The following is a 12,353-nucleotide window of genomic DNA, read 5'->3' on the forward strand; positions in this document are numbered from 1 at the left end:
AATTTGATCGAATCTGTGCCGAAAATAATATTATACCACTCTATATACCTCCACATTCATCTCATTTACTTCAACCGCTTGATGTTGAATACTTTGCAGTACTAAAGTGTATCTATAATCGCTTTGTAAGTGATTTAGCCCGCACTGACTATAATCATATCGATAAGTTTGATTTTCTTGCAGACTATCCACACGCAAGAGTAGAAGCTTTTCAGCCGAATATCGTTCAAAACAGCTTTGCAGCTACTGGTATTGTACCAGTTAATGCTGATAGAGTACTTTCTAGACTTAATATCTCTCTCCGAACACCTTCACCACCATCAAGCCGACCAAGCAGCAGATCAAGCCAATTCACACCAAAAACACCTGGAACTGTTGCTCAGCTACAAAAACAAGCTTCCTTACTGAAGAATCTACTACACCGACAGTCAAATACCCCTCCGAGCCCAGTCAGCAGTGTAGTAAATCAGATTATCAAAGGCGCCTATCTATCATTACATAGCGCTGCATTACTAGCGCAGGATAATACAAACCTTCGCGCAGCGAATGAAAAAAAACGCCAAAAGCGCACTCGTTCGACTAAGCAGATCACTCACGAAGAGGGTCTATCAATCGACGAGGGTCTACAGCTAGTTCAACAGCTAAATAAGCCTATAGAAGCTGATGGGGCAGTATTACATGAACAGGTCGATCTGCTTAATCAGCCGATTCAACCAGCCAGAAGGGCTCCGCCTACCTGTAGTGGATGTGGCCAAATTGGCCATAGGATTACTTCATGTAAAAATCGTATTATCTAGTTGAATTGATGCGTTTTGGTTGATTTATCATGTTTTAAATTTTTATCATGGGGGTGAGTGTCCCGACCGGCCGTGTGTCCCGACCGGCCGTGGATTACGTTATCGTGGTTGAAGATTAGTCAACATGTGGGGACTATCTGAGCGACTTGCGATCTCAATCCAAGCATTGTACTAGAATAGCGTCATAATAGGCCCCTCATCAAACGTACCGGTGGAGCTTATTTTGAAAGTTTCTCGAACTAAATTTATTCTCTTCTATCATATATCAGACTTTTTCTATATCTTTCAGCCATTGAGGGAGCTTGTTGTTTGTTTCTCCCGAACACGCAGCCTCCACACACTCTGCCAATCCTCCGAATCGAACTTGTCTCCCAGTAAGCCCTTTGCCGTAGTGCGCATATTTGGCCGAGTTGGTGATTATTTTCTGTGCATCGCGTGGAATAACCGGCTCTCGGATCATACACCAGCAAGTATCTGTTATAATCAAGGCTCCAAAATCTTCTAAGACTGAGATGTAGCCGTCTTGGGCTGCTCGAGAGTATGTATCTCGATTGCAGGTTATAACCATGGTGATTTTCTCGTTCTTTTTGCGGCCCGAGCAGAGCTTGACTGCTTTTTTGATCTCTTCGTATGAGAAATGAGGATTTCCAAGTGATATCAGGTCAATTTTGACACTACTTTCACTCCCGTCAACGTTATTGAAACGATACCATTGCTTGGCTAAATCAGAGGGATTGATTGACACCCGAGGCGTGTCCTTCAGATGGGCTTCGACTTCCTCAGGGCTGCGTGCCTCTATCGTAATACCAGCAATGTGAAACATTGGCGATGAGCTTGTCGTAGCAAAGGCAGCCCCGAAGGCCTTTAGATCCTCCATTGTGACATCCTGCTTTTCCAGCCCGGTAACAATTGGTATACGGTCTGCAGCAGTATCTCCCACGAGGTAACCAAGAAGCGGGAAAAGGGTGTCGTCTACCTCTTTGGTCATTTCAAACTGAACCTCGATCTTAGCTTTGCGATTCTCGCTGATATGACAGCCAGTTTCCAGTGCTCGGCCAGTCAAAGCACACATCACATCGAGATAGTCCGGGCATTTGATAGTTCTTGCCCCCAGTACACTATTGGCGAAGACAACTGCATTTGATTCGGCCCATGTAATATGTTCTCCCAGCTTAGGGGCTTCGTCGAGGAGATATGGAGCGCAGGTAAATGTCGGTCGAGCTCCCATCTCAAGATAAGCACGTGCCAGTTCCTCGGAGGGTACACCGAGAGCTGGATCAATACCTTGAGATCGCCATAGTCGCTGATCAACAGATATGGAATTCAAAGACGTCGAGATTCTGAATTTGCCTCCCAAATCGCATAGGCGTTGTGCAAATTCTAGGGTGGCAGGTCCAGTGTAAATGCAACAGTCAATGTGACCGTTTGTTATATCGATCAAAGAAGTGACCTTTTGGATTTGCGCTGTGCGGACAATCACTCGCATTGCAATCTGTGCTGCTTTCCCGTGAATGCCATCCAGTAACTCTTGATCAAATTGAGTCAACTGCAGCGAGGAATGAGTAGGTTCCGTGGTATAGATGCGACACGATTCCATCTTCAAATCTTTGTCATCGGCGTTGATTCCACAATATATTTTACTATTCTTTATTTGAGCCCACCTATTCCGCCGAAGTGAGTCGAATGAAGCCATCGGCACATTCAAAACGGGAATGCTCTTCCCAAACATTTCCTGTGCCACAATAACGCCGATAGTCAGTATCATCTCCTCTCGTCCGAAGATGAGAGCAAGGGGGGGCACAGTCATTGAGAATCAATTGAAGAATAACACCACTCCCTGTACAAGATCCACGGCCACTTGGGATAGCAAGGATCTTGCCCGCCACTGACTGTCCCACTAAAGGGTGGTGACTGTCAATGACGATGCCAGTCTCGGGGTCCACACCTCCCCAGAAACTGAGAGGGATATCACTAGAAAGGAGATTCCCTTCGACGTTGCCTGGGATGAGTTCGCGTGCTTCGATTTGTTTCTATTCATCAGTCAGCTGCGCTGGTCTTCGATAATAGTATGGAGTACGGGTGACTCACGGCCATTATATTGATGAGGTGCTATTTCAGTTCAAAGAGAGTACTCCAAAAACTGTTCAGAGATATAACAGGTACAAGGGCTTTAATAAACCGGTGCAAGTCTCATCTCCGAGTTGACAGATCGCATGAAATTTGGATGGTTATTCCAAGAAATGAGGAGAAACTGAAGATCGGATGAGGATGCCGACAGCGGGCGGGTAATGCCACTCAATGTGGATTTCCCACAATAACACATAATATCTCTTGATGAAATGTATAACATTAAAGCAAATAGTTTGCTGAGTGAGCAGATCTTAAAATTGATATTAAAAGCATAATATTGGAATATGTTCGTGTAGAATATCGGCTCAGAGCATCCAGCCAAGTCTTCAGGGAGTATCGCTGCGTGGCAATACGCTAGTCTTGTCAAGAGCGAGAGGATGTGTCTAGTCTGGGACTGCGAGGATCAATGTAATTGAGAAAAGGTTTAAATATGGCAAGGCATTTAGAGAATGTCTTCAGGCTATATTTTGCCATTTTGAAGCAACTCGACGTGCTTAAAGAGACTGGCGATGTTGCCCAGGTATGCTTAGCTACTTCAGTCTTACGGCAGTACCACCTACTTGAGTAGGTACTAATCAAGCAAATATTGCTCATAAATCAACGATTGCTAATTCGTATCCTGTTGATATTCGAGTACAACCATCCACATTATGGCATTGCGGGGATTGCCATATCCCTTGGCAAGTCCAAAATGGCATCCGATGGAAGATCTTGTGGACAGCCGATGACACAGTATTCTAAAGGATCCACACCAATGCATACATTGAATATAATTGGATAAATCGGATGTTTTAGTTGAAAGATGCTTCCGATTCCGCTGACAAAGGGATGTGAGAATCGCCATCATTCGCTCAAGGCCCAAGGGAGTCTTGGGCCGAGACGTCTAGATGATACTTACCTCTTATGAAGTAGTCTTCGGTTGTCCACATTGTTGATAGTATTAAGTGGACTGGTTTAAAATCTGTGTTCTTCTTGTTTCCTGCGGACTGATTCATCATCATCTTTCTCGCTAGTTTCCTCTTCAATATGGCTTTATTTTCATATCTTGGTACTTCGGCATATGCCCCAGTAGCTTGCATTGGAGTCCTAATCGTCACTCATATATGGTTTTCCAGAGGATCAGGGAGCTCCAATATCCCTGGACCATGGCTAGCAAAGTATACAAAGCTTTGGTATCTGTGGCAGATGTATAAAGGAGATTTCCATCATACCAACGTCAAGTTGCATCGTAAATATGGTAAGCATAAAAGGCTTGGATTTTAAAGGAACAGAAATGAGAAAAGGACTATATCTAACAGTCAAATAGGAAAGATCGTTCAAATTGCCCCGGGATACTACAGCGTCGATGATGCAACCGCAATCAAACACATCTATGGACACGGCAGTCAACTAGTAAAGGGCACTTGGTATAAAAGTTGGAACTTCAATCCTGATCCGGAGGTAACCAATCTATTCTCTGAGCGCTTTCCCGCCCATCATTCTGTAATGCGCCGCAAAGTAGCTTCATTGTATTCCATGACTTCTCTTGTGTCATACGAGCCATACGTCGATAATTGCGTCGATCTTTTGAACGCTCAGTTCACTAGATTCGCCGAGTCGGGTTCTGATACGGATCTTGCTCACTGGTTACAATGCTACGCATTTGATGTAATTGGTGAAATAACTGTGAGTTACATATACTATTATCGCAGCCAACGCTTCAATTCAATTCTAGAAATACAGTCGTTGACCATACGTCCATTCTGGGGCATAGTTTGGTGAGCGTTTTGGCTTTCTTGATGAAGGCAGGGACATATCCCATCTGATGAAAACGCTGGACGCCACCTTGGGCTATGCAAGCTATATCGGATTATACACTTGGTTGCGGCCTATTGTCGATCCGATCGCAGCCTTCGTGACCAAAGAGCTATACTATGTACAAGAATTTGCTGATAGGAGAGTGCTCGCCACGAGGCAGACAAAGATGGATGTTGACGAAAATGGCCCCGTCTACATGGCAAAAAAATTGATCAAGGCTCAGATGGATGGGAATAAACAAATTACGAGTCACGATATTGCGGCAACTACCGGTGCTAACGTTGGAGCGGGCAGCGACACGACTGGTCTCTCGCTATCTGCAACTTTATTCTATTTGTACCAGCATCCTCATTGTCTGCAGAAGGTGCGCGAGGAAATTGAACAGGCTGGATTTGTGGTTGAAGGGAAGTTCACCTTTCAGGAGCTTCAAAGTCTGCCATATTTACAAGCTGTGATCAAGGAAGCTCTTCGTCTACATCCTGGGACCGGATACCCTATGTGGCGGATAGTACCAACGGGTGGTCTGACGATATGCGGCCAGGTTTTGCCAGAAGGAGTGAGTGGACCTTGCTGCCTGTATTGAATGAACATCATGTGCTAATATTATCATTAGAGTAACGTGGGCATGAACAGCTGGGTCGCACATCGTGATAAAACAATATACGGCGGTGATGCAGATGAATATAAACCTGAACGTTGGCTTCAAGTGGACGCTGATGTGGAACATACCAAGGCTATGGAGCAGAGTTTTATGCCTTTTGGATATGGGGCGAGAACTTGCATTGGGAAGAACATATCTCTTCTGGAGATGAACAAGCTCATCCCTGTACTGGTGAAGAACTTCGATATCGAATTTATGAGTAAGGGTGGAGCTGTTGACAGTAGGAAGTCACTTGCTGGGCGTAATCGATGGTTCGTGAAACCCGAGTATCTTTACGCGAAGATCACCAAGCGAGTTTGAAAGGAGCAGTTTGAACTACGGAATCCCAAATCAAGTCCCTATTGCGTATATTCTGTATCGACTTATCATCGTCCGTCAATCCTTAGTAGGTGAGCATGATGATTCCGGGCCTCCGGCATGAGAAAAACTGTCATGGTATAGACCCCAGGAGGACCCTTGTCAATCTTGGCAACTTCAACGTACATGGACAAATTAAGTTAATGAAGCTTGAAATAAGGATGGAATTATTCAAAATATGACCGGGGCTGCGTAAAGTACGGAGCCATTCATTGCATTTCCATCATAAAACCTGATAGAGTCAGCTATTGTCTGTTTACAGTAGCCGACTCGAACTGGTGGCATATGACTTTTGGCTTTTTATGCTATTTGCTATTTGCTCATCTTATTTGCCATACGTTTGTTCGTATAATGATATTATCCATACATCGACTCGGAAAATGTGTCGTCGTAGATTGAGCGACAAGGAATGAAGCATCCCCATCCTTTCACGTAGTTGGTGATCGCCATGGAAAATTGTGCGACCTTTAGCAGACAGAACCTGCACTTGTCGAATATTTATAGCAATTATAAAACCTGGCCTTTCTCTAGTTTTCGCTTCATTCTTTTTGCTAAGTCGAAACATTCCTCTGAAATCTATACTTCTCGAATCAGTCAAGTCTTAATCAGTACAATCATGAAGCTACCTTCTAGTCTTTTGCTCTTATTCAACACTGCGCTTGCGGCTCCGGCTGCCAATACATCGGATCAGTGGATAGATCTAACATTCCATGATGAAATAACTGGAAGAACCTATCCGTTCCACGTCACAGTTCACGGCCATAAGATCAACCCTGGTCCAATTTCAAGCCCAGCTCCCGTTTCATCGGCTCAAATTGCTCCATTCACTCCATCTGTTTACTGCAACATCTACTGTGGTGATACACTGCTAGCGAATTTAAACAGTTCACATAATTATTCACCATTGGGTCAGAGGGTGGATCTTAGTGAGATAATGGTGTTGTGTGGAGTTTGAAGCTGGGATATTACAGCTCCCAAGGTAAGCTCTTACATGATATTCTCGGCTATTATCTAAATAATTAAAAATGAAATTTCATTTAGGTCTCGGTATAGGTTTTTTCTCCTACTAACGGTTTTTCTTATACTGCTTGCAAATGCAGAGGCCTCCTCCTATCGTACTGTATGTAGCAGTCTCTTGTTTAGTAGCGAGCGTATCACTTGAATGAAGGAAAACTGTTACCGCAAGCTTTCATCTTTAACTTTCTCCTCACGATGTAGTTCCAATGTAGTAAGCCCCCAGAGGATACATTCAAAGCAAGGGCAATACTTGTACATGTATATCCACTTCTTGTGTGAGATCTCGCTAGGCTGACGCAGAGAAAATAACCTATCTTCAAATTGTTTGAGCTATTTCTAAGTGCCTGATTTTATACTTTAACATCACCTTATAAGGGTTATCTCTCTTGAAAGCTCTAGATTAACCCACGCCAAACCTCAAAGCTCGAGGCTAGTAATATGTGACTAATTGTATTTTGAAACGAACCGAATGCTCTTTTGGGAACACAGAGTATGACAGAACTAGCCTTTCTTTTTCTCCATTTTTTATGTGCATTCTCAACATGCGGAGCAGAAGGGCTTAGAGAACCTAGTAGGCTCTTCGGGTCTGCATGTTCATTCAATAAAGTCAATTTACCTCATTCTGAACAGCTGAAAGCTGATAATCTGTGATCCAGGTTCCCTCCACTGTTGTAATATTAGTAACTATCCCCTGTTGCTGACAGGGAGCCCCAGATCGTCTTTACGTATGCGGTGCTACACAATCTATCAGGTTCACTAAGAGAAGTGTCGGTGTATCGTTGCCTTCGGCATCCCGTCAGCAATCGTAACCGAGATGTGGCCATCAAATACTTGCTTACTTCTTCTATGCTCAACTATAAAGAGAGCATCCCTTCGCTTTCCTATTATAGAATATTCCCTACAAATCATCGTTATACGTTATACTCAAACCCTGGGCTCAATTTATCATCATGCGATTCGCATCTATTTACTATACTGTAACCCTGGCGATTGCTGCTAATGGCGAGACATCGAAGCCCTCTCTTCTCTTTTGAATTATATCTGACATCATTGGCAGGGATCCGCATAACGTCACCCGCTGATGGGGAGTGCGTTGATTTGAGTGATGACCTGACTGTCGACTGGACTTCTGTGAAGTAATACTCCAAATTCAAATTCCACTTGCCGTTCACAGAGTACAATCAGAACTTGGAAGGGCTTGTCATTAATACCAGAGCCTTCGATTAGCACCGATCCTACCAAGATATCCTTCAGTCTTGTTAATTATAGAGGGGCAAATCCACCTATCGATATGCCGTTGAATTTCACCGTGAAGACATCGGAGTTATCTTACACTCTCCCCGGTGTGAGCCATGATGTGGCTGCTAATCTATCTGCCACGAATAATGGGTATTGGCTTGATCCGTCCATGTGCAGATCTATCAGTGTGGATTCTAATATGCTATATAGAGACGGTTTCCAAATTAACATTGTCTCTGTTGGTAGTCCTGCCGGTGCCACCCCAGTAGCTCAGTCTGGAACATTCACCTTGGTTGAGCCTGGCCAGCTTGATTCATGTGAATCCGGTGTGTAGTCAGCTATATGAGGGCTTAATTGCTCGGACGATACTTCTATGCACTAACCTTGACAAGCCATGCTGTTCTCGCGATGGTGTTATGTAGTAGGGCATGAGGACATCTTGGCTACGTCGTACATTCTGTTGAGATTCTATAAGATAGGAGATAGCCTGAAGCATAGAATCTAATATTAGTTAATTTTTTTTTCCTTCTGAAGTATTAGGCTGGAAGTTGGCATATCACCACCGCGGCATTACCTGAGCTCGTTGGTTGTATACCGTACACTTTGTATACTCCTTGTACAGTATCACATGCTGATCTGCTGATCTTCCTAACCCCTGTCAATACTTTCCCACGCAATAACAAAGTTATCTAAACTTCTAGTGATAGTCGTCATCGGCGCACTGAATGACCACTCAGAAATTCAATATGCGGGGGAAAAGCTGATCGGGAGGGATCATTGCCAGAGTGGGCGAGTGCCGAGACTTGATGTGCGTTGTTGATGCGGGGTGGCGGCTTGGCGAGATTAGGTTAATCTGCTCAATTTTGAGTCGAGTATGGGGAAAATTGTAGTTAGTTCCATTAGTTCGACTAGGATATAGTTTATTTATGGTACGTTTTGGAGCTAATTGCTTAACTGGGCTATTTGTATGTGATTTGAGTTTCCTACGTGGTGGATGACGGATGGCAGATGATGAATCGTGTATTGAGCACTTTTGTACCGTTGTTTATCTAGTACAATACTTTATCTAGACCGGCCCAAGCAAGTGGAAAGCAAAGAAAACGCCAGAACGGGTATACGCTGAATGCGATGCATATCAGATGCAAGCCAATCCGTGTGAACGTGGATCATTCGTGTCAAGCCCCCAATCTCCAACGGTGATCCCCGACACCGCCCGTGAACCATCCAAGGCCACGAAGAGAGAGAGAGAGAGAGAGAGAGAGAGAGAGCAAAATGGAAGTGATGGTGAAAATGTGGTGACTGACATCTAGTCAGATGAAGCGAGGGTGAGAAAGGAAAGAGAAAAAGGCACATTCTCCAGGATGTAGCAAGAAGGTAGAAGGGATGGGAGTGAGAAATAGGGATGGCGAGGGATGCCGTTCTACGCGCACACCTGAACGGCGATCAAGGCACGCGTCAGATCTTCGGGTGAGAAAGGTTGATGATGACCCTTGCCTCGTGGGGAGCGTGAGACAGGGGAGAGAGTGCGGACAGCTGGGGAGGTGTAGCGGACCGACTCCTTCAGTTGAGCAATCGGGTCATCCGGGAAGTCATAGACAGAGGTCTCATTGAGCAGAGTCATCATCGAGCCACTATGACTGTCATTGACGATGGTAGAAGATTGAGAACCGTTTGGGTTGGTGGGGCGAGAATTGAGGATGTCCTCCTGTTGTTCTTCCTGGTCGGAAGCTGCGGCAAAGATGGTGTCAATTGTGGGTTCAACGGGGGATGAGAGGGGGTATTTGTTGAATATATATATGTAGAAGGTTGAGTAAGGTACATACCTGGATCGACGATTTCCACGCCGTCGTCGTCGGGAGCAATCTCCTCGGAAGCATCACTATCGATTGGACCGGGTAAATTGTAGGTGGCACAGGGCGACAGGGCCAAATCGAGGGACCGCGGGCGTTCGACCATAGCGCGATCGAAGGACCAAGCGGCTAAGCGTTTTTGATGCTCCTTATCGAAGGGACCGCGAAATTTGGAAGGGGGAACCTCATGACGACGATAATATTCGACCTTGGGGCGACCAGTATCCTGACTGGCTGAAGAGCGATGGAAAACACGCTTGACTTTCTCACGAAATGTCATATTGGGGAATAGCAACAAAGGCAGTAGGTACAACAGAGGAGGAGCAGGAGTAATATAGTGTGGAATACAAGCACAGGTACAGGCACGAGTCCAGGTACAGGCACAGTAACTAGCCAGCAACAAAAGCGTACTATGTATTTGACGAGTAACTGGCTGCAACTGTTCTGCTTTACAGCAGACGTCTCCCGGATTGGGGATAGACGGTGTGCGAGCACGAAAAGCGGGATTGGGGAAGGAGAATGCGGTTAAGCATTGGAGTGATTGAAGGGGGGGGGAGGAGGTGGAGTGGAGATGAAAGGGAAATATAAAAAGGAAAAGGAATGAAGGAAGAGAAGAAGGAGGAAAGGAAATGGAAGTGGAAGTAGGCGGAGGACGAAGTGGACGAGATAAGCCAAGAGTGAGACTGTCCCAAAGTCCAAAAACCCACCGGATCGGGGCGTGTTGGGGGGGGAACGTCTGTGCGTGGACGTTTCTCTGGTGGAGTTGTAATGCTTCAGGGAAATTAACAGATTATGTACATAGTAGACCATTAGTTACCCGTGGTAGATACAGAAGAAAGTAGTATTACATTTCAAGTTTATTCTTGATTCTTGATACTACATGATAGACAGGTTACATGAAAATATCCAGATGATCCCAGGGATGTAGTATAGATATTCGCCACTGGACAAAGTTCAGGTTTGGCTGCATCGAAGACTTCCAGAAATCTCGGGGCGACCTCCTCCGACTTCTTCCTGCCGCTCGACATCATAGGGCCACCCACGGGGGGGGGCGAAAACGTCACGGCCGGGGCACTCGCGGGGGTGGAAGGACAAGGCCGATTGCACCGGACACACCGGCGACTCACCGGCGACTCACCGAGGACGCGCCGAAAATGATCAATTGAGATCCACTGAAAGAACCATCGAGAGCCAGTAGGAAGTGATGGATAGTGATACAGATGGTCAATGGTGGGAAAGAAGTGGAGATAGTGGGGTGAACAAGTGGAAGAAGAGGGAGACGAGGAAGAGAAAGGAAGAGGTCGATAGAGTCGCTTCTCGGCATTTTTGACCCGGCTTACCTTTTTGCGGCGATGATGAATTGTTGTTGTGGCTAATAATGGCAGAACTGGCGGAGAAATGTATAGAATAGGCCGGCTGGCCCAATGGCAAGGCGCTTGACTACGAATCAAGAGATTGCAGGTTCGACCCCTGCGTCGGTCAAATCTTTTTTTTTCACCACTACCCTCAGTACAAGCGACGTATTCTGTCTCTGTCTTTGATATTCTTTTTCTTTTCTTTTTGCATAAATAAATGAAGACCAATAGAAAATTGTGTATAGCTATCAAGCATAAGAATATGGTATAAATGTATGGTAGCCTTCGACAATGCAATACCTACTACAGTATTCACCAAAAATAGAACCGTTATGATGACGATATTTAACGGGACGAGTCGAGACTGTGTACAGCCACTTCATCTTTATGGTTCCTTTAATTAGATGTCCATCGTTATTTCCATCATACCAGAGACTACAGAGTATACGATTTAATTATAACCTACTATACAACTACCATTGAATGCATGTATGTATGTACTTACATACGTAGTATAAATAATGATGATAATAATAATATTATTATTATTATCATTATTATTATTATTACTGCAGTCTAGCGCAGGCACAAACAGCCCTATTACCCGATGCGGCATTAGGGCTGCAGGGGCCCGAGGCACAGACGGGGAAGTATTGGAAGTATCAAAGAAGGATCGCTTGCGTCTGAAACAATGAAGGATCATGGATACAGCAGAGTACTATGTACAGTATGAAATAGGCGAGTAACTAGGATAAGAAGATCAAAAAGGGCTTGTACTTCATTCCTGCCGCAACCAGAGAATGCCGATCATTGATCTGTGCCTGTATATGTACAACTAAAGAACTACATAATCAACAAAGGAAGTGTATAACTACCAAATGCGTACATAGATTGTTAGTAAGTGAATAGAATGAATCATCCCAATTTGTCGCATTGGACAAAAATAGAAGAAAGAACCAAACAATCAAAGAATCGCCATGATGCCATTTGTCCTTTGTATTTATTAGTAGCACACTGGATGGTTGGATACCTGGTCGAGGCATGCCGGAATTGCCCATCCCTTACTTTCTGCCTTTTGGCCCGCCCTCCACCTTCATCTTCCTGTCATCTTCAAACTTCACCCTCTCGCGCTTCTAATTTCACCCTCTCT

The 12,353-nt window shown here is 44.8% G+C and overlaps 4 protein-coding genes across 4 annotated transcripts; 2 read left to right on the plus strand and 2 right to left on the minus strand.

Annotated features, from left to right (window-relative positions):
* Window positions 1–1,062: 1,062 nt before the first annotated feature.
* N7469_006457 (Aconitase/3-isopropylmalate dehydratase large subunit alpha/beta/alpha subdomain 1/3) lies at window positions 1,063–2,604 on the minus strand (the record flags this gene model as incomplete). Its single annotated transcript, XM_056645375.1, has 1 exon — window positions 1,063–2,604. The coding sequence occupies one exon, from the start codon at window positions 2,602–2,604 to the stop codon at window positions 1,063–1,065; it is 1,542 nt and encodes a 513-aa protein (XP_056500613.1).
* Window positions 2,605–4,112: 1,508 nt separating this feature from the next.
* On the plus strand, window positions 4,113–5,685 carry N7469_006458 (cytochrome P450; the record flags this gene model as incomplete). Its single annotated transcript, XM_056645376.1, has 4 exons — window positions 4,113–4,164; window positions 4,234–4,592; window positions 4,681–5,280; window positions 5,338–5,685. The coding sequence occupies 4 exons, from the start codon at window positions 4,113–4,115 to the stop codon at window positions 5,683–5,685; spliced, it is 1,359 nt and encodes a 452-aa protein (XP_056500614.1).
* A 2,365-nt stretch (window positions 5,686–8,050) lies between these two features.
* N7469_006459 (uncharacterized protein) lies at window positions 8,051–8,332 on the plus strand (the record flags this gene model as incomplete). Its single annotated transcript, XM_056645377.1, has 1 exon — window positions 8,051–8,332. The coding sequence occupies one exon, from the start codon at window positions 8,051–8,053 to the stop codon at window positions 8,330–8,332; it is 282 nt and encodes a 93-aa protein (XP_056500615.1).
* A 1,086-nt stretch (window positions 8,333–9,418) lies between these two features.
* On the minus strand, window positions 9,419–10,128 carry N7469_006460 (uncharacterized protein; the record flags this gene model as incomplete). Its single annotated transcript, XM_056645378.1, has 2 exons — window positions 9,419–9,726; window positions 9,822–10,128. The coding sequence occupies 2 exons, from the start codon at window positions 10,126–10,128 to the stop codon at window positions 9,419–9,421; spliced, it is 615 nt and encodes a 204-aa protein (XP_056500616.1).
* Between the last annotated feature and the right edge of the window lie 2,225 nt (window positions 10,129–12,353).

The sequence above is a fragment of the Penicillium citrinum genome (assembly GCF_028827155.1).
Source record: "Penicillium citrinum strain IBT 23319 chromosome Unknown utg000005l:1.0-1900146.0:1.0-1900348.0, whole genome shotgun sequence".
Classification (NCBI taxonomy): Eukaryota; Fungi; Ascomycota; class Eurotiomycetes; order Eurotiales; family Aspergillaceae; genus Penicillium; species Penicillium citrinum.